The sequence below is a fragment of the Salvelinus sp. IW2-2015 genome, linkage group LG4q.1:29 (assembly GCF_002910315.2).
Source record: "Salvelinus sp. IW2-2015 linkage group LG4q.1:29, ASM291031v2, whole genome shotgun sequence".
Classification (NCBI taxonomy): domain Eukaryota; kingdom Metazoa; phylum Chordata; class Actinopteri; order Salmoniformes; family Salmonidae; genus Salvelinus; species Salvelinus sp. IW2-2015.
The window spans coordinates 12,535,969-12,559,121 of record NC_036842.1 but is presented as its reverse complement, the minus strand read 5'-3'; the positions used below and the strand labels follow the sequence as shown (position 1 = coordinate 12,559,121).

The 23,153-nt window shown below is 43.6% G+C and overlaps 2 protein-coding genes across 7 annotated transcripts in view; one reads left to right on the top strand and one right to left on the bottom strand.

The window, feature by feature from the left end:
* LOC111961461 (unconventional myosin-Ih) overlaps positions 1-16,161 on the top strand; it is a 27,733-nt gene extending 11,572 nt beyond the window's left edge. For 2 of the 5 annotated variants that reach the window (XM_070441566.1, XM_070441568.1), the window contains 31 exons: positions 7,368-7,529; positions 7,829-7,944; positions 8,076-8,274; positions 8,378-8,458; positions 8,558-8,746; positions 9,015-9,113; positions 9,238-9,351; positions 9,539-9,610; positions 9,725-9,844; positions 10,001-10,068; positions 10,194-10,299; positions 10,398-10,478; positions 10,602-10,693; positions 10,859-10,953; positions 11,189-11,235; positions 11,494-11,574; positions 11,701-11,806; positions 12,021-12,138; positions 12,292-12,405; positions 12,499-12,575; positions 12,733-12,801; positions 12,911-12,995; positions 13,108-13,270; positions 13,387-13,470; positions 13,582-13,675; positions 13,793-13,848; positions 13,935-14,070; positions 14,211-14,281; positions 14,421-14,518; positions 14,622-14,721; positions 14,841-16,161. In XM_070441566.1, the coding sequence (XP_070297667.1) occupies positions 7,404-7,529; positions 7,829-7,944; positions 8,076-8,274; positions 8,378-8,458; positions 8,558-8,746; positions 9,015-9,113; positions 9,238-9,351; positions 9,539-9,610; positions 9,725-9,844; positions 10,001-10,068; positions 10,194-10,299; positions 10,398-10,478; positions 10,602-10,693; positions 10,859-10,953; positions 11,189-11,235; positions 11,494-11,574; positions 11,701-11,806; positions 12,021-12,138; positions 12,292-12,405; positions 12,499-12,575; positions 12,733-12,801; positions 12,911-12,995; positions 13,108-13,270; positions 13,387-13,470; positions 13,582-13,675; positions 13,793-13,848; positions 13,935-14,070; positions 14,211-14,281; positions 14,421-14,518; positions 14,622-14,721; positions 14,841-14,882 (3,099 nt within the window). In that variant the 5' untranslated portion in view covers positions 7,368-7,403 and the 3' untranslated portion in view covers positions 14,883-16,161. Of the gene's footprint in view, positions 1-6,216; positions 6,298-7,367; positions 7,530-7,828; positions 7,945-8,075; positions 8,275-8,377; positions 8,459-8,557; positions 8,747-9,014; positions 9,114-9,237; positions 9,352-9,538; positions 9,611-9,724; positions 9,845-10,000; positions 10,069-10,193; positions 10,300-10,397; positions 10,479-10,601; positions 10,694-10,858; positions 10,954-11,188; positions 11,236-11,493; positions 11,575-11,700; positions 11,807-12,020; positions 12,139-12,291; positions 12,406-12,498; positions 12,576-12,732; positions 12,802-12,910; positions 12,996-13,107; positions 13,271-13,386; positions 13,471-13,581; positions 13,676-13,792; positions 13,849-13,934; positions 14,071-14,210; positions 14,282-14,420; positions 14,519-14,621; positions 14,722-14,840 lie in introns of those variants that run through there. The other 3 variants (XM_023983754.2, XM_023983755.2, XM_070441574.1) reach the window with 3 other exon arrangements.
* Positions 15,296-23,153, bottom strand: LOC111961470 (BTB/POZ domain-containing adapter for CUL3-mediated RhoA degradation protein 3). 2 transcript variants are annotated; one of them, XM_023983767.2, is made up of 7 exons: positions 23,048-23,153; positions 21,688-21,901; positions 20,763-20,932; positions 20,361-20,444; positions 20,193-20,245; positions 16,836-17,031; positions 15,296-16,685 (listed from the first exon to the last, which is right to left on the bottom strand). In XM_023983767.2, the coding sequence occupies exons 1-7, from the start codon at positions 23,048-23,050 to the stop codon at positions 16,467-16,469; spliced, it is 939 nt and encodes a 312-aa protein (XP_023839535.1). In that variant the 5' UTR covers positions 23,051-23,153; the 3' UTR covers positions 15,296-16,466. The 2 variants fall into 2 exon arrangements, with proteins under 2 accessions (XP_023839535.1, XP_023839536.1); XM_023983768.2 differs by lacking the exon at positions 23,048-23,153 and adding an exon at positions 22,898-23,012.

The following is a 23,153-nucleotide window of genomic DNA, read 5'->3' as shown; positions in this document are numbered from 1 at the left end:
TGCTATCGCATGCATTTGGTCATGGTGTGCTAGCAGAACGTCTCTCGCTCAAAGAACATGGCAGAGATACAGAAGGCTACTACAGCAACCTGGCTAGTGTTGACCTTCAGTGTCCAGCTCCGTCCTCGGTTATCTATTTGCTCCTATAAATAAAGCATTAGTTGAATGTTGAGTTGTGTAAGACACATTGAGCCTGTGCGTATTTATTTGTCTATCCTGTGATGCCCTCTGGAGGCAGAGTTGTGCTGTAATTGGTCAGATTGTTTATCCATGATGTTCTGAGAGGTTAAGGGGTCACTGTTTTCCCCCAGGCACATGTTACCTAATAGGCTGGTCTAGCTGGTTTTGTGTGTTTGTATTGTTTGGAGAAAGTTAGTGGTTAAGTGCCTTGCTCAAGGGAACAATGCCATACAGCCCTGGTGATTAAACCGGCAACCCTTTGGTTATAGGCCAGCTTCTCTAACCTTGAGACTACTGCCACCACTATTGATGGTGTTAAGGTAGAACAGTGAAATTGCTGTGTATGGGATCGGATATCCCATTTCATTGAATGATAGAATGAGAGTAAGGTCAGAGAGGTTGGATGAGGATGATGACCTTACCGCATGACTGGAGTCTACTTTGATGACTAAGGGATACCTCTTGTTCCTCGCATTACAGAGACATAAAGTGTCAGGGGGAAGCGAAAAGGAGTGTTTATGTGTGAGAGAGGGGCACAGGGGCTGATGTGTGGGTTTAAAAATCGTAGTCCTCAAACTCAGCATGAAATCTGTAATGGGAAAATCAACCCGCTGACTCTGGTGTAATTGGATTTTACAGGGACTCGTGCTAATTCAGAGAGCTGTGGGTAGGTAGCACAAAGCTTGTTAAGGCTAGACAAGCCATACCACCGGCTAAAGGGGCAGGATGTGTGGTGATAGGACGTGTGGTGTGATTGTAAGTATATGGGTGGGTGTGTTTGGTAGGGGGCTGCAACAAAGAGAAAATAAACTGTTCGGTAGTCTCTGGGAATGTAAGACTCTTTGTAACGTTGACTGGAAAGGTAATAATCCCTTCTGTTCTGATTTGTAGCAGTGGTTACTTTTAAAAAGCTATGTGGCTTTAAAATATAACTTCTTYGTTGTGAATGTCTCCTCTCTGTTTAATCAGTGTGGCTGTAATGCAAGATGCCTTCGTTAATGTTTACAGGATGCTCGACTTTAAATTTTAAACAGTTGGAATGAGAGGGCAATGTTACGCTTCCCGCAATACTGTCACAATCCAACACATCATTTAGTACTGAGCCACAAGAAATAGAGAAGGTGGGACACACATCTCTACTTAGTTTTTTCTTAAATAATCATTCTGGATAGCAATGTCGATCAATGACTAATTTATGGTTAGGTAAATCATGTATGATTGTTCTCTTTTTCATTCAAACATAACTTGAAATATATATTGTTAGATGACATAAGAGCCACTAGAATACATAATATGAGTCTCTCTGACACATGAAGGTTAAGCAGGAAAGCCATCATAATACTGTACTGTATGTCCCTCTTACTGCAGCACAGGCTGGTGTTGACAGCAGCGGTAAGATGCACTGAAAGGACAATAGTTTCATCCCAACAGGCCCGATACTGTTGCTTCACCATGGCAGTGATGAGTGGTTTGTAATTAGTCAGAATTGTATCTGCCTAATCAAAGATCAGTAACACAATACCTGTGCTGTAATTTTGTGCGAGGAGGAGGATGAGGAGCTTGAAGCAGATAGTTTCCGCATCATTGTGTTACACACACACACACACACACACACACACACACACACACACACTGGGTCTTTGGACACTCAGGTGAAGTGCTGAATGAGACCTCCCTAGGCTTAATGAATGATTAATATCTTAGAGCTCTCAGAGCCAACTAGATCATTATGGACCGGACAGGAATGACGCTTTAGCAGAAAGTACTAGTCCACACAGAGGCACTCCCAACTGAACCCCTCCCTTGGTCCCCAGAACCTGGCCAGTTCTGTCAGAGGGACAGATGAAAAGCGGAGGTAGAGCAGTGTGACGGTGAAGTGATACGGTCAAGGGACATATCTACATCTGAGTCAGAGGCTAAAAGTGACTCTAGAATGTGAGTGCTTCTCGGTTGCTAGCCCCAGGACGAGAGTCCACCTCTACTGCGTACTTGAAAGTTGTTTGGATTCTATCTGATCCATTACAAGACCGATTCAACCATGACTCACATGGCTTTGGAGATGAGTGAGGTAATACTGTGGTGTGTGTTTTTTTTGTGTGTCTGTGGAGCCCTGTTTATACCTGGTTTTAACTTGCGTCCTTTGTTCTGATCTTGTCCACATTCTGATTGTGCCCACATTTGTTTGGCAGGTGTAGACAATCTAAAGACACATTGTGATCAGATCATCCTGCCCGCCTCCGGAGGTAGTCAGACACACATTGTGTCTGGATATCTTATAAGTGTAGACAGATCTGGACAGAGAAACCATTTAAATCATAATTGTTCCACCTTCTAAAATCATTGACAATAAATAAAAAAGTATTATTTTGAAAGAATAGCTGTGAAATAATTTGCATAAAGGAAAGGGACCAGGAATTCTGGTATCAATGCAGACATAGTGTAGACACATTTCTGGAAATGTGGCACAATCAGAATGTAGACAAGATCAGGAAAAAGGACCCATGTTAGCACAAGGTATAAACAAGGCTTTTGTTAATCCTCTGTTTAGAACAACATATTGATAAGGTCTTATATGCAAAAAAGGTTTTTCCCCAATGCTATGAAGACCACCATCTAAAGCTTCAACCTTTGCCAGACTTTRAAAAAAATCTATAATAGCAATACATATACAGTACTCATATTGTTTTATCCAATATCTATAATTGAAGCTATATAAAGGGAGCATTGTATGAAGAGATACAGAACCGTGACACTCAGGTTTCTCTAGACACCTGGAGCCCCCTAAACGTGTGTTTGTTTCCCTGAGTGATGTGATGTGTGGTGTCAGTCAGTGGCCCGCGCACGAGCAGTGCTATCTGTTTCAGGAGCCTAACGGCCACTTTGTGACAGAGTAACAGGATCCTGTGCCATAGTGGAGAGCCTGGGACAATGGGCCGGCCTCTCGGGTGATGGCCGCTGGGTCAGATAGGCTTTCCTGTTCCGTTTTAGCCTGCCATCAAATGTAGGTGTCTTGTTGCTCATTTTCCGCTTTTGCAAGTGTCATCCTTTTCTCTCCACATCCTTTTACATTCTTTGTGTGTGTTATCACCTGTTTCAGTCTCCTTTCTACTCCCATCAACCTCTCCTTTAAAAAGAGTCCTATGTACCATTACCATGAGATGCCACTGTTTCCTAGAATACAGTAGCACTGTGTTGTGCAAGTGTATCTATCTCTGTGTGTGTGTGTGTGTTCTTAAGTATGAGTTTACATGGATTGTGTCCTTGGGCCATGCTGGTTGGCCATCTCATGACGACCTGGTGTTATTTTCTCATCTGCCGAGTGTTCTCCGTTTTTCAGCTCAGATTCCCCCTGAATGGCTGTAATCTCTGCCTTGCTCTCTGAGGCGTGCCACCGGCCTGCCCAGCCTGATGCCAACAGAGCACCAACAATGGGCAGAGTGCCAGAGTCAGGCCTGGCATGCAACCTGACCACTCTGAGCCATTGTCTCTGTTCAGTATTTTAGGCCTGGTACAGGGTGGTCAGGTGTAGCAGGCAGTGTGCGACCTTGATATCACTTTGGAAGGAACCTTGGCAATAGAGGAAATAATATGAAATAGTGAATTTAATGCTTATAATTTGATGTTTTTTCCATTGTCAGTGATTTAGAGTGTGTCAAACWCAAATTCCTAGAGAAAATCTTTCTCGCGCACGCACAGAATGGAATGTCAAGACATTTTCCCTTTCAGTGTGGATAAGAAGGCTCCAGTTCCCATGTTGGTGCTAAGCAGGGGAGAAAGGGAGGGTTGATCCTCATCGCCCCCTTCTTTATTGTCAGATTGATTCTGACATCTGAAATGGGGCGCCTTCAATGATATTGTTCACTTGTCTCATTGGTTTAACTTGATGATGGGCTGGGAGGAGATTGGAGGGAGGGATGGTGGAGTGGAAGAGAGTGCAAAATAAAGTGTCTTGGAGGTGGGAGAAATCAAGCTCCCCCCCCGTCCACATCCATTACCCAGTTACCCTCTTTCCTTGAGGATCGGAATAACAATTCAATAGTAATAAAATCAGACTTAAAATGAGTTTCCATGTTTTTTTCCCCTCATGATAACTATAGGTGTCATAGCCCAACACAAGTCTGAGACCATTACTTCTCCTTAAAGTCTGTTCCTTGTCTTATGAAGGACTTGCTTTTGGGGTTCACAGATTAGACAAATACACCTCCCCCCTCCACCAACCCTCACCCACGTCCCCTGTTGCTCTCTCTATTGCTCCATCGTTGCCCCCAGCATTGCCCCCCTTGCATTAAATAGGCCAAATCTCTTGTGTTTTGACTGCCGAGTGTGAAATTGACTATGACGTCGAATGTGTTCTAATGAATAATTACTGAATAGATATACTGGCTGAATGTGTGTAATGGATTGTAGACTGCTCTTTAAAACGTTTTCCACCATCTTTTCATTCACACGACCAAAAATGCTTTTCACATGCAAGAGAGAGGAGGGGCATTGTGTGATAATTTTATACAAATTATTATCTTTTTATGGATGTTTTCTCAACTTCACAGAAAATTGAAAAAGCCTTTTTTTTGCAGTTCAGGGAAAAAAGTACTATAGAATTGTATAAAATAGGTTTTCAGTGTTGCAGAGCTGGCAACCATGTAAGCTGTGGCCGGTTGCTGTGGCGGGTTGCTGTGCCAGGYTTGGGACAGGGTGGGAGAATGGGGGTTGGAAGAGGAGGGTTGTTTTTTTTCTTCAGAGGAGTGGATTGAAGATGTTTTTAGCACTCCTGTGCCCCCCTGTGTTTTAAGAAGGGCTAGTTTTAGGCAGCTTTAGCGATATCCCACTGGGCAAAAACTGGTTGAATCAATGTTGTTTCCACGTCATTTCAACAAAATGAATCAATGTGATGATGTTGAATCAATGTGGAAAACTGACTGGATTTTCAAAAAGTCATCAGTGTAAGGGAATTTACTGTTTTCTTCACCCACCTTTTAACCTAAATCCAATGGCATGGTGACATTTTTGGTTGATTTCACGTTGAATTCACGTTCGTTGTTGTCAACCAAATGTAAATCAAAACTAGACGGTGGGATATGTCTTCAGGTAGCATGGTGGGGGCCTGGGTGTGAGCCTCTGGATCTCAAATTAACTTTTAACTCATGCCCGGACATTTACCAAACGGCTCCTAGTAAACGATTCACTGTAGCTCACTGAAGCTTAGAAGATAGGCATGAAGTACAGTCACCTCCGAAATTATTGGCACTCTTGATAAAGATGAGCAAAAAAAACTGTATAAAAGAAATCATACAAATACTGAGCTATGTTGTATGCTAAAAAAATTGACAATTATACTATTTTATACTAATACAATTGCTCAGAGAAAGAGAAGGGATCTTAGACCATTCCTTCATATCAGATCCTTGATATCCTTCGTCTGTGCTTATGGACTGCCCTTTTCAATTCACACCACAGGTTTTCAATGGGGTTCCATTCCGTAGACTGAGAAGGCCTTCCCTAGGGAAATGGCATCAGGAAACCACAATGAAAACAATTTAAAAAGTGATGAATCGCCTTATGTGTTGGTGCCCTTGGCCCATCTTCCACCTTGTAACTGGGATTGGTAGTGTTGCTTTCCTGTAAGACGGGCTGAAAATAGCCCTGTTTCCCCTATAAATAAGAGTCCAGAGGGAGATTGCTATCCAGTGCTTTGCTGAGCAGGACAAGGGGGTCATTTGGTGGAAAGGGATTTGGAGAGAGAGAGTAGCTTTAGAACAGTTCAGTCATCACTGTACATATAGCTGTCTTTCTCACCTTTATGTCATAAATAAGTAAGCTAACAGATTTATTCAAGACTTAGTAAGTAATAAAGGTATACATGTGACTCCACACACACACACACACACACACACACACACACACACACACACACACACACACACACACACACAATCACTTCTGCTTCCTTTCTCGCTCACTTTTGACATTATTGATGGCTTCCTATTGGTGGAAATGGAGGGGGCAATATGTCAATGTTTCCTGCCATACTGTTCTTTCCCTAAATAAACCCAGATGTTCAGTATAAAAAGGGATTGAAGCTCACAGCAGTCTGATACAGAAGACTTTCTTTCACTCAAGGTAGGGACTTACTTACTTTGAAAATCTTTGTAAAGAAAAATATATATTAAGCTACATTTTGTGTATGGCACTGTTTAAGTTGTACATTTAAAAATTGCCGTCACCATGAGGGTGGATTGTTGTGGGTATCAATTACGATACCATGGGACCAGGTTAACTTGGCACTGTTGTGTGCCAAACCGGTGGAGTGTTGAAATATTCTGGACGGTACTTTCATAGCACTGTAATTAAGGAGCACAGATCTGACTGATAATGTTACCTGACGCATATTGTGGCCCTAGAGCTCATTTGTTTGGGATACAAAACTTCAGCAACAATTGCATTCCATGCCGGTAAACCTTTGCCTTCTGTTTAGTATATACATTATGGAAGCAAAATAGCATTGTACATGACACACACACTCATGTTCTAAGCTGTCATTGGGATAGCATTATTTGCATTTCTAGGAGTTGATTACAGTGCAACATCTTTGGAGTTGGTCTGTGTGTTTTGACCCTGCTGTTGGGGTAAATTACAGGGCGGAGTCTGCCCTATAGTTGTGTGGGGAGGGGGACGTGTGTATCCTCTTAAACAGTGACAAGAGACTGATTGCGCCTTGAGGAACATGGAAGTAGATTAGATAGGGATCCCTAAACTGACCTGCTATCTGTGCTGAGAGGATGTGGTCAAGGCCACCACACACTGAGTGGAAGTGGATGGAGGGCCAGAGATGAGGACAGATTGACAGTAAATTAACTGGTTTAGGGCGAGATTGTCTGTGTGTGACAGTGAGCACTGCATGGCACGGCATCATACCTGGCAGATGCAGATAAGTACAAGGAAAACAGGACACAGTGGAACAGGACATATGGAAAAACCCGTAAACATGTGGTGTATATCTGAAAATAACACAGCAGATACGTTATGTTGTAAGATGTGGAACATCTCAACGGGTTTGTCGTAAATAAACGTTTACAGCTGCCATGTCTTGATGAGATTTGTGACAGTGTTGTTGTGTTGTGCTTCCGGGGCATTTGCACAGCTATAAGATATCAATGTAACCATCCTGGACCCTTTCTCTGATTGGTCAGAGCCTGGAGGAGCGCTGTAACCGGATCCTCCGGGACATGGAGGGCTCCCTTACGGCCCGGGATCGGGTGGGCATCCAGGATTTCCTTTTGCTGGACGCCTACACAAGTGAGAGTGCCGTCCTGGACAACTTGAGGAAACGCTTCAACGAGAACCTCATTTACGTGAGTCTATCCCCTCCACAGTACAGAGGTATCACATAGCCTTCCTTTCAGCCAGAAAGCCACCCTACCTCAAGACGCCAGGGAGAACACAGTGTTCCTCCCCTAATTGAACTGGCACTTTGCTCTGCTGAAACAGCAGCTACTGTGCTGTAACTACAGCCACAGGGTGAGCTGCCTTACTTTCTGTAAGGTCAGGTCTGATAATTACTCATACTGTGGATAACAAGCACAGCACATTCTCGTTGCAACCATGCAGTGAGGCATCCATCTCTCATTCAATTGTAATACATTTCCCACAGACCTACATTGGTACGCTCTTAGTGTCAGTGAACCCCTACAAAGAGCTGGGAATCTACACCAAGAAGCAGATGGATATTTACATGGGCGTCAACTTTTTTGAGCTTCCACCCCACATGTAAGTTGCATTTGTGTACATGTGTAATGTGGGTGTGCTTGTATGTGTGAACCACAAGATATGAAATAGAGTGCTGCCCATCTATATCCATCGGCAGTATTACTGAACCTCTACATTGCCCTTCCTTTCAGCTACGCCCTGGCAGACAATGTCTACCGCACCATGTTAACAGAGACCAACAACCACTTCATCTTGATCTCAGGGGAGAGTGGAGCAGGAAAGACGGAGGCCTCCAAGAAGATCCTGCAGTTCTACGCTGTCAGCTGCCCCAGTACCAAACTGCTGGACAACGTCCGAGACCGACTGCTGCTGTCCAACCCTGTGCTCGAGGTGAATACCACAGTGAAGCAAATATGACATGAGAAATGAACATTGTTTGCACACTGCCATTTACAAATACAATGACTGATAATACAGTCTATACCTCTCTAAGGCTTTCGGGAATGCCAAAACCCTGAAGAATGACAACTCAAGCCGCTTTGGGAAGTACATGGATATTCAGTTTGATCACATGGTAAGGGTCAAGACGTTGAGCACAGCATTCCCATATTAAAACATCAGAGGAACATCAAACAGCAGCACGTCAATCACTGTTACATCTTTAATAATCTAGGGGGGAGCTGTTGGTGGCCACATCCTCAGTTATCTACTGGAGAAGTCCCGGGTGGTGCATCAGAACCATGGAGAGAGAAGCTTCCACATCTTCTACCAGCTAGTGGAGGGAGGAGAGGAGGACCTGCTACGCTGGCTGGGTCTGGAGAGGAACTGTCAGCGCTACAGTTACCTGGTACAGGTGGGAGAGGTAACCTATCAACACTACAGTTACCTGGTACAGGTGGGAGAGGTAACCTATCAACACTACAGTTAACCTGGTATCAGGTGGGAGGGTACCTATCATATACACTACAGTTACCTGGTACAGGTGGGAGAGGTAACCTATCAACACTACAGTTACCTGGTACAGGTGGGAGAGGTAACCTATCAACACTACAGGTATTAAAGAGACAAAGAATCAGTGATTCCATGGAGTGGTCTATCATCATCTGGATATTATCTCCTGTCTCACCCAGGGGGAATGTGCCAAAGTCAGCTCAGTCAACGACAAGAGTGACTGGAAGACGGTACGGAAAGCCCTCAGTATCATAGAGTTCAGTGAGAGCAATATAGAGGTGAGTCCTAATCTCTCTACACTACCAAAACACTACCATCAGATACTGATGGTTAACAGATCATATCATTTGTCATAAAAAACGTATCACTTATGACCAGTGTCTTCTCTTGCCCATGATGTAGAGCCTGTTTGCAATCATTGCTAGCGTACTTCACCTGGGAAATGTTACGTTTGTGGCTGACTCACAGGGATACGCCACTCTCAACAACAGTCCGGAGATACATTGGCTGTCCAAGGTGAGACACTTCTGACGGCAAACTACAAACTAATGGACAGTCACTCTATTTAGCAGTACTCATACCACAGAAAACTATCGAAGTACTCTCCCTTTTCAGACATTATGGCAACTTTTCAGATGAAGTGAAATCCCTTTTCAATTAGAGTATTTGGTGATGTGTGATTGGTTGTTTCTCTGCTGTGTAGTTGCTGGGCATTCCTGCACAGGTGATACAGGTGGGTTTGACACACAGGAAGATTGAGGCCAGGTCAGAAGAGGTGAGGAAGATGCTACTGTTTTGGGCTCATTCATAGAACTTCATGCCATCACAGTAAATGTGCAACCTGTCTCTTGAAAATCAATCTCTGTGGTTTGTCTGTTGTGCTGGTCAGTTGCTCAGTCCCTTCACCGTTGACCAGGCAGTATATGCCAAGGACGCTCTAGCCAAAGCCATCTATGGCCGCACCTTCACCTGGCTGGTCAACGAGCTCAATGAGTCTTTAGCAAACAAGGTGAGTGGCCTTTTTCAGTGGTCCACCAATAAGAGTGATGTCGTCCCAGTCCAATACGACATCTAACCAATCATGACACTGCTAACAGGTATAGGATATACAGTAAGTAGTAAGACAGTAATACAGGAGGCTGACTGGTATTGTGCATCCATGTAGGATTCCTCCAGGAAGACAGTGATTGGTCTGCTTGACATCTATGGGTTTGAGGTGTTCAGTGTGAACAGGTGAGGGAAGACACAGTCGGTCAGCACCTGTTGTATTCGGCTCATGTGACAAATACAATTTGACCCGACAGTGAATTTTAGAGTGTGAAATGATGAGCCTAATGACTTGTCTCTATATGTTTAAGCTTTGAGCAGTTCTGCATCAACTACTGTAATGAGAAACTGCAGCAGCTCTTCATCCAGCTGACCCTGAAGTCAGAGCAGGAGGAGTACGAGATGGAGGGGATTGAAGTAAACGCTCCTCCTCTACTCAAATCTATGTTTGGACTTAGCTACAAAACTGATGTAATGGGCTACACAGCTTTATGTTTTGTATTGTTGTTTTTCAGTGGGAGTCAGTGCCATACTTCAACAACAAGATCATCTGTGACCTGGTGGAGGAGAAATTCAAAGGCATCATTTCAGTGCTAGTATGTAGATACTGTAGACTTGACTGGCTGACTGACCTACTCGCAGTCAGATTGAAATGTCGTCAGACAGACACGATAGCTTTGGATTGGTTTTGCGCTCATGTTCTGTCTCCTTTCCACTAGGACGAGGAGTGTCTACGTCCGGGAGAGGCCACAGACATGACCTTCCTGGAGAAGCTGGAGGAGAAGATGGGAGGTCACCCCCATTTCGTCACGTGAGTGAGGCAGCGTTGGGATACTGCAGCACAGTAATACATTTCTAACAAGAACTATTAGATAAAGCTGAGCTCCCCCAACTGACAGCTGAGGATGGAGGGGTCACGGTCTGCCTCTGTAACACCTGACTAGAACATCCTCTTCTCTCTGTCCACATCCTGCAGACACAAGCTGGCTGACCAAAAGACCCGGAAGACTCTGGAACGAGGAGACTTCCGCCTCTTACACTATGCAGGGGAAGTCACATACTGTGTGGTCGGTGAGAGATGAGTTCCACAACGTAATATACCCAAGTACTCTGCCCTTCCTCTCACTGTTTCTGTACACCACTCTCCATATTTGTCTCTCTAATGTGTCTCTTTGATATTGTTTCAGTAAGCCGAATATGTCCCAAGAGTCGCCCCCCAGTTCTCCTCACTTTCTGTCTCACTGACAGAAAGTGTCACCAGTCTTTATCTGTTATTTACTCTCAACTATACCTTTCTGTTTTCCAGGATTCCTGGACAAAAATAATGATCTCCTGTACAGGAACATTAAAGAGGTAAGTGTGCCCAGGGCTCTCGCTGGCACTGTTGTGGTCCGGAATTTACATCCTGCCAACTGCTGTATTATTCATTGTTAAGCACACCTGTGAATTATAGAGGAGATGATTGTTAAGCATTGCTTTGGGATAGACTGACAGGACTGTTAAGAGGGAGGACTGTGGGAGTGTTTGTTTGACTGCCTCTTGGTTTTGAAAAGAAGCCGGTTCTTTATCTTTCATCCTGGGAGATTTAACTGAGAGATTTTCCACCTTCAGGTTATGCGCCAGTCTAAGAATGCCATTGTTAAACACTGCTTTCCCAGCACTGAGCCGGACAGCAAGAAGAGACCTGAAACAGTAAAGAGACTTTCTGTTGACACATGATTCACCAAAGTGAATTAGAAACATACCCATCCTTTACTGTTGTGTGTATGGTGTTCTGACCTTTCCATAAGCTTGCATGTTAATCCCCTGTCTTCTCAGGTGGCCACTCAGTTTAAGAGCAGTCTGGTAGGCCTGACTGAGATCCTCATGTCTAAAGAGCCCTGGTACGTCCGCTGTATGAAGCCTAATGAAGGCAAGCAGCCAGGTGAGGCCTCATCTATAAACCGGAACTTACATCTACGGTAGTCTATTTGACTAAGCACCACACACCTACACACTCAGTACAGCCATTACACCAAAAAGAACCTTCCCTAATGGACTTGACCTATGCATGCCCTACAAAGTATTACTTGGCGCATTCATTCACAGTGCATGACCTGATGCCTGTAGCCTTGTGACCTCTCTCTTGCCTCGCGCAGGGCTCTTTGACGACGTGTTGGTGAGACACCAGGTGAAGTACCTGGGGCTGATGGAGCACCTGAGGGTCAGACGGGCCGGCTTCGCTTACCGCCGGAGATATGAGATCTTCCTGCAGAGGTAAATACAACCTGCACTTCAAAGTTCTGTAGATAGTGTGCAATTGCTCTGTCCAGCACACCCTGCTCTGATACATGGCTGCATTACTGTATGTTGATCTGATGCTCTCCAAACAATATATTTAACACTGGTGTTTCCTGTTGTCCCTGTCAGGTACAAACCCCTGTGTCCAGACACCTGGCCTAACTGGAAAGGTACAGCCGCAGAGGGGGTGGAGTGCCTGATCAAGCACCTGGGCTACAAGCCTGATGAGTACAAGATGGGAAGGTGAGGTGCTCTCCAGGATTATACGTTTGGGTTCACCTTGTGACACCCAGTCTGGCTGTTTCTCACTGGCTTGTCTTTCATGATACAAAAAAGGACCAAGATCTTCATCCGCCATCCCAGGACTCTGTTTGCCACCGAAGACGCCTTTGAGGTCTGCAAGCATGAGCTGGGTGGGTCCTGGCTCTAGCTTAAGTCTTTCAAACAACGGATCACAGACCACTACAAAAATTCAGGAATTGGATTGTTATATGGTGTTGGATTATTTCAAAGAAAATGAACCTATTTGCCTATGAAGTTAGGTTTTATGTATGTCTCTTTATGTTACAGCTACAAGGATCCAAGCAAAGTACAAAGGCTACAGAGTGAAGGGAGACTACATGAGACAGAGACAAGCAGGTAACTGCTGAACGAGACACAACAGGCCTCTACTTTGACTTCCTTGGAACTAGTATAACAAATATGATGTATAAGCCGATAAGTTTATCAGCTTGTGTTGTCTTGTTAGCTACAAAGATTGAGACATGCTGGAGAGGCATGAAGGCCAGGAGAGAGAGGGATAAGAGAGCCTGGGCTGTTAAGGTCATTAAGAGGTAAGAGACAAACATCTGAAGATATTTTCAAAGACAAAGGTCCAACATCTACCACACACAATGAAACAACATAAAGCTCACCAATCAAATCTCTTGTATTTATATTTTGTAGGTTCATCAAGGGCTTCATGACTAGAAATCAGCCAGCCTGTGTTGACAACACAGAGTACCTGGCATTTGTCAGGCAAAACTACCTCACACGGCTCAAGGAGAATCTACCCAAAACAGTTCTGGACAAGAACACCTGGCTAACCCCACCTCCCATTATGCAGGAGGTGAGACGCAGTAGGGAATTGACTTTACTTGAATACTTGCGCTAACCTCGTTCTGCACGCCTGTGTGTCATGGTATGAGTATACTGTACACTTATTACATACATTTGTACTTGTAGGCCTCACAGATGTTGAGGAAACTTTACACCCGGCACATGGTACGGAGGTATGTGCAAGGAATCATGACAGAGCGGAAAGCACAGGTAGGCCTACCCTACAAGCCAGGGTGCTTTAATGCATATTTGTACTGCATTTGACTATAGAGATAGCCTCACTGGTCACTTAATACATCTGTTTGCTTACCCCACTTACAGTTGCAAATCAAAGGATTGACCAGTTCCATATTCAAAGGAACAAAAGAGAACTACCCTCACAGTGTGGGCATACCATTTGTGGACACCAGGATACGTAAGGCATAGGCCTTGTGCTGATGAATTATGTGCCCAATTGTGTGCCTCTTACAAAGCAACAGTGATAATGAAAATGATTTATGTAATTTGACCAGTTGCATTGTTATCTGGTCAGGTGAGGAAGACATCCACATTAAAGTCTACCAGATGATTAGGCAAGAACGCATCAAGGTAAACACACAGAGCTAAATAAGCTATGTCAGAGTTCAAATCAACTTTAATGTTCAAATGAAAGTAAGCCCCATACCTTCCCACAGTACAGTGTTCCTGTGGTGAAGTACGACAGGAATGGCTTCAGGCCACGTTTCAGACAGCTGATCTACACTGGAAGTGCAGCCTACCTGGTGGAGGAGGCCAAGATCAAACAGCGGGTGGAGTTCAACAACCTCAAAGGTTAGCACCACTGAGTGGAATAAAGCTGACTAGATGTGTGTGCAAGTGTGAAGTTTTTCCTCTCTCAATGGACTAGTCCGTGTGTGTATACTGTGTTAATTCAACCACTGTTCTAAAGTGGGTGGTGTGTGTTCTTCCAGGTGTGTCAGTCAGCACCCTGAGTGACAACTTCCTGATCCTCCATGTCCAATGTGAGGATATCAAGCAAAAGGTTGGCTGCCCAAAAATCTTTTCATTGATGTGTACAAATGTATATTTTTTATTATGCTTTGCACCAGTTATTTTCTGAATGGAATAGAACTAGAAAATGTGCATTTCCATTTCCATTGTTGCATTTTCTATTTGCTCAGGGGGACCTGGTGCTGCAGTGTGACTACCTGTTTGAGGCCTTGACCAAGTTGTGTCTGGTGGCCAACAAGCACAATTTTATCAAAGTAGTCCAGGGCAGGTAAGACCTGTGTTCAACTCGTAACTTGTCTTAAAAAACAAAAAACAACTGTCACCAAAAGTATTAACGTAATGTTATATATTATGTCTGTGGTCATTTGCAGTGTAAAGTTTGACATCCAGCCTGGCAGAGAGGGGTTTGTTGACTTCAAGAGTGGCCAGGAGACCATGATTTACAGAGCAAAGAATGGCCATCTGATGGTGGTGAGTATGAAACTAAAGACTGTGTGGCCATTCAATTCTCAAAATGAACAAATACATTTTCTAAACTATTGATAAACAGTAGGCTAGGACATATAAACACTTCTCTTATATTTACCCAGGAATCAACTCGAACAAAGTCCCGGGCAATGATACAAAATTGAACTGGATCCAATAATCAGATTCTACAAGGTTTTAGGCATCTTGGGACTTAAATCATGAATGAGAACCTGCATCCTCTCAATAAGGGTTGGACATAATGAAATGAATTGAAATCTCAAACGGTTCATACTGTGGAGGAAACTCCAAAGGAATGACTACTGATGAAAACTTCACCGGTTATTAAGCTATACATCACATGCATGGGCTCAGTTGTGACTTGTCAAGCAAAGCTGTCATTATAATAGGGCTCATTTGTAAAATATGGTTTTGCTTTAGGTATATTTTCACTAGATGTCCCATTTTAGAGATATAAGCAACATGGTTAAATCATTCAAACATTTTGTGATTTTGAAGCCATACTTTTTATACTTTCTCACAAAGATGCTGTACCATATTTACATTAAAACCAACTAAGTATTCATAAACATCTTTATTGTAAGAAAAATGTGTTAAATACAGTGCAAAAGACACTTGTACATGTGAAATGATTGCAAAGAATGTCACAATTTTACACTATGTCTAGAGTTGCTTTGTCTCTTCAGCTGTGATCTATCTTCCAAAACCAGTTTTGTCTTGTAACCACATCACCCYCCAATTATTTTTGTAACAGGCAGCAATGACATCCATTTTATCACACAGAAGAAAAACAGATTTCATACATGATGCCAAAAGATCATTAATCGTTGACTACGGTAGAAAAGGTGGCTTTATTCATACCACTTACAATTCAGAGGTGGGTTGTAAACTTATCGCTTCAGGGTTAAGTTCCCGTAGGCAAAGATCTAGGATCAGCTTCCCCTCCAAAAATCCTTAATCATTAGTGGGGGAACTACAAAACTGACCGAAGATCACCATCTAGAGGTAACGTCAACYTAATATATCACACCTTTCAGTGTCTTTGTACACAACACCCTCTGCTGGACGAAATGAGTACATACAGAAAATAGAAGCACCCAATTTCTAAACACAAGATAAAATGCTGTTATACAGTTTACATATCACTTATTCAAACTAATGAATATGTATTTTTATTAAAAAATGTTTTTATCTAAAACTGCTGTGGTAGGAAAATGTATTGTTCCACATTGTACATAATGTATAGAATCCTTTAAATGCAATTGACCTGAACTAGCTATACTGTGAAACATAGCTGAACTTCAAAGCAATGTTGTAGTGACGTGATAAAGTAAATCATGATAAAGATTGTAAGCAGCACGTACACCCACAGACTTAAGGCACAATATCTCTACTGGGCACAAGTAACATGTCTACATACATACATACAAAGACAAAACATATGGAAATAAAGGCGGTAAAATACATTTTGACCACTGATAAAAAGACGACGGTTTAGAAAACACTGATATGCCCATTTGGGACAGAACATCAAAATCATGTTCTACTTATAATGATATCAAACTAGCAACAGTTCATAAGTGGCTGTGGTGCAGAAGCACAGAAGTCGCTTGTGGTCAATGTCAAGGATGTGAGATTATCTGTGGGTATACCGGTAGKGTGATCTCAGTGATGGGTAATGGTCACTGGTGAGGTCTGCGGATCCTGGTAATGCTGGTTGGCTGGTATAGTTACTGGTGGTGGTGGGTGCGGTCATCGGGRCGTTTGATGTGGATGCGGCGCACCCTCTCGATGCGTTCCCGTTCCTCGTCCTCGTCCAGATGATGGGATCGGCCTGCAGCGCCTCCTGTAGCCTCCAGTAGAGCGTTGTCTGGACCACGCCCATCCTGAGACTCATAAAGCAGGATGTTAAGGGTCTCCTCATAGATACGAGCCTCTGGGAACTCCACCTGAGGAAAGAGAATATTGCTACTTAGACCACTGCCCCTAGGTACAAAGACAAGACTACTCACTGACAACCAGGCTAGTCTATGATTTGGTCAAAGCAAGAAACATTCATATCTTCCTTTTCTGTGGTCGTGCTGTGGGAAACTGCATACCTTGGTTTGTTTCTTCTCTGTAGCGTAGACTATGGAGGTGCAGCACACCTCAGCGATCTTACGGCCCTGCCCATAGAACGACCAGCAGCAGATCTCATCCCCGATCACGTCCTTGATGAAGAGCACACGGCCGTTGAAGCGCAGAGAGAGCTTGTCAAACAGCTCAATGTTCTTCAGCATGTTGTCATCGGAGTTGCTGTGAAAAGGTAATGACACCAGATGTTAATGTCTAGTTGTCAATCTGTTCAAATCGCTATACACATGTACATCAGTCTACCCATGATTAGGGCTGTTGMGGTGACCGTATTACCGCCACACCGGAGGTCACGAGTCTTGAAGGCAGTCAAATTCCACGTGACCATTTAGTCACGGTAACTAGGCTTCTCCAAGCTCTGATGCTGCTGATGGTCATTAGTAGCCTACTAAACTTGCTAACTGCCTGGAACTCAGCACTCTATTGTCCCTCTAATCACCTTGACATCAATGCAAATGTAWTGGAAAATCAAATCAAACACTTCATGAGAGCCCATGAGCTCATGTTGCGCAACATTTCTATAGCTTATGCAATTGCGCGAGAAAACAGAGTGATGGCCTCTACTACAAAGRGGAGGATCAGCTTTCTATAGGCTGGGCCTACTATATTTATTACTCAACTTTCTTAATATTAAGCACATTGCTTATATTTACAACAGGAGTATAGCCTACCTGGCTGGCATGAAAATAAACCAGTTTCAATAGARGTGCATGATAATGGTCCATTCTAAATCAAAACAAATTTCACACATATATTATTTAGTATATGTAAAGACAAGATTAAATCAAGAATAGTCTGATGGGTGACAATATTAGCCTTTCACTTGTGAATGATGCCCAGCATAAGAAACAATGCCTTTTTTGTGTGCAACTTTTTAGAATCATAGTCACACCTCATAGACCTACATGTTTTCTGCAAATGTAACATTTGCAATTATAGCCTACTACCATGTGCTCATTGATGCGCTTACAATGTGAAGAAATAGCCTAATAGTTTATCAAAATTTTAAGCTAAACGTTCTGATCGGTTGCGTCAGCCATATTGCATAAAAAAGGTATTTTGATGATAGTGGTTGTATTACTTTGAGATCTATCGCATCCCACAACTGTCCCAGACTATGTTTGGAATACTTATTTCTCGCACAGAATAGGTTGATCTTTGTACTATGGGGGATAGTAGATTGACATAGGCTMGTGCTTTTGCTGTTTGTTAGGCCAACTCATCTTGTTGGCTGACGAAAAGTAAATGTGGACAGTTCTTCAATATGCACCTCAGAATTGGATAAGGACGTGAGCAATTGCATCCCCGATATGTCTGTCTTCACTTGTAGCCTGTGAGAAAGACCTGATCATGTGATGGAGCGCGCAGCACTCTGGTAGTGTTTTGCTAGCACAGACTGGAATATGTTCCGGGATTCCTCCGATGGCATTGAGGASTACACCACATCAGTCACTGGCATCAWCAATAAGTGCATCGATGACGTCGTCCCCACAGTGACTGTACGTACATACCCCAACCAGAAGCCATGGATTACAGGCAACATCCTCATAGAGCTAAAGGCTAGAGCTGCCGCTTTCAAGAAGCAGGACTCTAACCCGGAAGCTCATAAGAAATCCTGCTATGCCCTCCGACGAACCATCAAACAGGCAAAGCGTCAATACAGGACTAAAATCGAATCGTACTACACCGGCTCTGACGCTCGTCGGATGTGGCAGGGCTTGCAAACCATTTCAGACTACAAAGGGAAGCACAGCCGAGAGCTGCCCAGTGACACGAGCCTACCAGACGAGCTAAACTACTTCTATGCTCGCTTCGAGGCAAATGGCACTGAAACATGCATGAGAGCACCAGCTGTTCCGGAAGACTGTGCGATCACGCTCTCCTCTGCCGATGTGAGTAAAACCTTTAAAACAGGTCAACATTCACAAGGCCGCAGGGCCAGACGGATTACCAGGACGTGTACTCCGAGCATGCGCTGACAAACTGGCAAGTGTATTCACTGACATTTTCAACTTCTCCCTGTCCGAGTCTGTAATACCAACATGTTTTAAGCAGACCACCATAGTGCCAGTACCCAAGAACTCTAAGGTAACCTGCCTAAATGACTACCGACCCGTAGCACTCACGTCTGTAGCCATGAAGTGCTTTGAAAGGCTGGTCATGGCTCACATTAACACCATTATCCCAGAAACCCTAGACTGACTCCAATTTGTATACCACCCCAACAGATCCACAGATTATGCAATCTATATTGCACTCCACACTGCCCTTTCCCACCTGGACAAAAGGAACACCTATGTGAGAATGCTATTCATTGACTACAGCTCAGCCTTCAACACCATAGTGCCCTCAAAGCTCATCAGTAAGCTAAGGACCCTGGGAGTAAACACCACCCTCTGCAACTGGATCCTGGACTTCCTGACAGGCCGCCCCCAGGTGGTAAGGGTAGGTAACAACAAATCCGTCACGCTGATCCTCAACATAGGGCCCCTCAGGGGTGGGTGCTCAGTCCCCTCCTGTACTCCCTGTTCACTCATGACTGCACGGCTAGGCACGACTCCAACACCATCATTAAGTTTGCCGATGACACAACAGTGGTAGGCCTGATCAACGACAACGGCGAGACAGCYTATAGGGAGGAGGTCAGAGACCTGGCCATGTGGTGCAAGGACAAMAACCTCACCCTCAACGTGATCAAGACAAAGGAGATGATTGTGAACTACAGGAAAAAGAGGACCGAGCACGCCCCTATTCTCATCGACGGGGCTGCAGTGGAGTAGGTTGAGAAAATACCCTTTCTATTTTATTCAGCTTTGTTCAATTGTATTCTTCATACTATATATTTTTTTAAATGCCATGGAATTCTAAGCAAATCTTGTCTGCTAAATTAACTAGTGTGGCCCACAGCCATATGGCATAGCCAGATCAGAACCTAACATAAGTTTAACTCAGAGTATTCTATTCTTCTGAAATAGACTACATATCATGCTTCTTAGACCTGTCTAAAATAAATAATGGATTTATTGTGAAGGTGTAGGCTATATTACATGGATTTACTAGACTTTTTAAAATGTAGAGGTTCCAAAGGTCTGCACCAGTGCCTTCTAGGCTATGTGTGGGAGACAGGAGATGCTAAATGTGTTTATGTTAATTAACGGTCAATTACCGTGAGACCGGCAGTTATTTGCTTGACAATCACTGGCRGATGAAATTTCGTGACCGCCACAGCCTTATCCATGATACAATCCACTTCACACGTACATGTAAGAAATACAGTATAAGCTCATTATAAGTATTTTACCACAATCATATGTATAGCCTACCTGGTGTAAGAGTACTTGTTGTTGCTCCTGTTGTATAACAGCTTGACTGTGGGCTGTAATCCAAAATGAAAAGGAACATAGGTAGTCAGTGTTAAGAAACAAATAGAATACAACTCCATGCTATGTCTGTCTAATCATACATGTCAATTGTGAAATATATTTTTTTACCTTGGAGGTAGAGATGAGTCTCTGTTCTTCCTTTGAGGATGTGACCAAAGGCACTTTACAGAAGGGCTCATACATATCTTTGTTCTGAAAGCATGGAGGAAACAGGACCCAAATAATTCAATGGGGACAGTGGCTACACCAGCATGCAGAGAAAGAGAGATACCAAGATAGAGATTGAATACAGGTAAGTGTTTACAGTGTGTTAAGGTAATACACAATACATTGGAGACTGGTGGGAGGAGCTATAGGACAGGCTCATTGTAATGGATGGAATGGAATAAATGGAACGGAGTCAAACATGCAGTTTCCATTTGTTTGATACCGTCCATTTATTCCATTCCAGCCATTACAATGAGCCTGTCCTCCTATAGCTCTTCCCACCAACCTCCACTGACACAATACCTCCAAGGCAGCGTGGCACTCGTCAGCTAGCCCCTGCACCAGGTAGTACTTGGCCTCTGCCAGGAGCTCTTCGACCTCTCTCCGGATCTCAGGCAGAGGTACAGCACCATCACGCAGGTAGTTCAGAATGGTCCCAAAGTGCTTCCCACACCTGTCAATAAGGATCCAGCCTGCAGGAGAGGACAGGACTCATTACATTGAGAAGTGGCAGAGACAACATAGTGGAGATAGTTGACTGTGTGTGTATCTTCATTTAGAGTCATATCAGATGGAAGGCATGCAAAGGGAGCTAGTCTGTAAAACTGATAGAGTCATATACTATGCAGCGTCAAGGAGCGTGGACTTTGCAGGACTCAAGACTTTGCAGTGGACATAAGGTTTGGGAAACCCTGGCTGCAGTCAACCCATGTCATCATCAATGCCTTCTCCACAGAAAGAACAAGGAGCTGTATAAATCTGAAGCATCCAGTTGGAATTTCCACTACCCATCAAATATGGTGAGGAGAAAGCCCAGTGGCCAGCAGTGGGAGAGTATGGAGCGAGATGGAACTGGGCCRACATTCTGCTTATTTTCTCATCTAAAAAAAGCCTGATCTCAATACAGTTTTCAGTTCCCAAAACTAGAATCTGTTACAAACAGAGTGCACTAAGTGTTTTAGAAGTGACCCTTTGCCAAAGCTTACGTTTTCAAATTGCRTTGTTTACAAGAAGTGCAAGGACGAATTGAGTTACTGCACATACGCACTTTAGAGAAGGTGTTCCCTAATGGAAATATGCAAATACATGCTAGAATGTGCCACTATGATCTCGCTAACTCGTGCTTGGCTGTGCCCACCTCCTTGCTTGTTTTGCCCATTATGCTTAATTTGCTCCCATTGAAAAAAACACAGATGAACTATCTTGGTTTAGTTATAAATATCTTTGCCTTCACTGTCTGTGAGGACCTCCATCCTGCCACTGAACATGGCCTTGAGCATGGTGTCCTGCTTGGTAAGGGTCTGCATGGTGGTGTAGTAGAGCACCCCGCCCACATTCAGCTTCACATACTTCGAGCTGGGGCATGAGCCCTTGAAGGAGGTGGTACGGGTTGTAGCCGCTGGCAACGCCGAGCTCACCGCACTTATTCCTGACATCTCTTCCTGTGGGTCCAAACAGTCCATATGGAAGTCGTGACAATGCAATGGTGTTCACAGCTGATATCAATCAGGCACCCCAAATAAATAGCATAATAACTATCGAGCTAGTTTGTTGTTWATATCATTGTGTATAGCTAGCAGAAAAGCACAGTTTAAGAACAGGTTCTGTTCTTAAACTATGCTAAATAGTTCGCTATTCTGGGTTCTCAGAATGGGGCCAATGTGACAAGTCTGTACTAGCTAACGTTAGTCATCAACATTTCATTAGCTAGCTAATCACAGAAAGCAATACTTATAGTAGCTAGCTAAGGGACTTAACTCCAGGCTCAACATAGACTCAGTGTACAAAACATTAGGAGAACCTTCCTAATATTGAGTTGCACCCCCTTTTGCCCTCAGAACAGCCTCAATTCTTCRGGGGCATAGACTCCGCAAGGTGTCGAATCGTTCCACAGGGATGAATGACAGTGTAGAATTTTAGCAACCAGGAAATGACAGAGATTTCCACTAGACAACACCGCCACAAAGTCAGAAAAGCTTTCCTATTTTGACATCGGCGACGCTACGTCRGGAGAAATCAATAGTCGAATATCACAGTAGCTAGTACACCACAACTTTGGTAATACTGTGAAACACTATCATTCCACTATTAGTGCCAGATATATTGTGGACATTTTCTGAAACAACAATGCAAACAAATCGTATGCGTACCACCTTAAAATATGTCGAACCTGGAATTAAATCATTTCTTAGCTATAATAATGGTAACGTACGTATTCTATCTAGCTGTAGTAGCTACTTATTAGCCATTAACGTTACCGTAGTTATGTAACTTTCTAACTCTGATCTGGCTAACTAACGGGCTTCATATGAATGCTACTGTAGCCACAAACGCTAACTTGCTAAGGAACATCAGCTACCGTAGCAAAGCCATTGTTTAAGCGAGATACTAGCTAGCTAGCTACGTCGTTATTGTGGCACTATCAGAACCATAGTTACAGGTTGGCATGCATTCCGCTAGCTGGCATCTTGTCGATATAACGTTACATATCTAGTAGTATGTGTACTATAACATTAGCTACATTGTCGACTGGATTAGTTCCTAGCTAGATAACATTATATAAATATATATATATTTTAAAAAATTACCATAGAACCCTTGTTCAGTCAGCCTTGAAGAACAAAGTTAGCACCAACATAGAGAATGATAGAGGCCTCTAGTGGCCAAAAGGCTGCATAAGTATGGCCAGCGCAA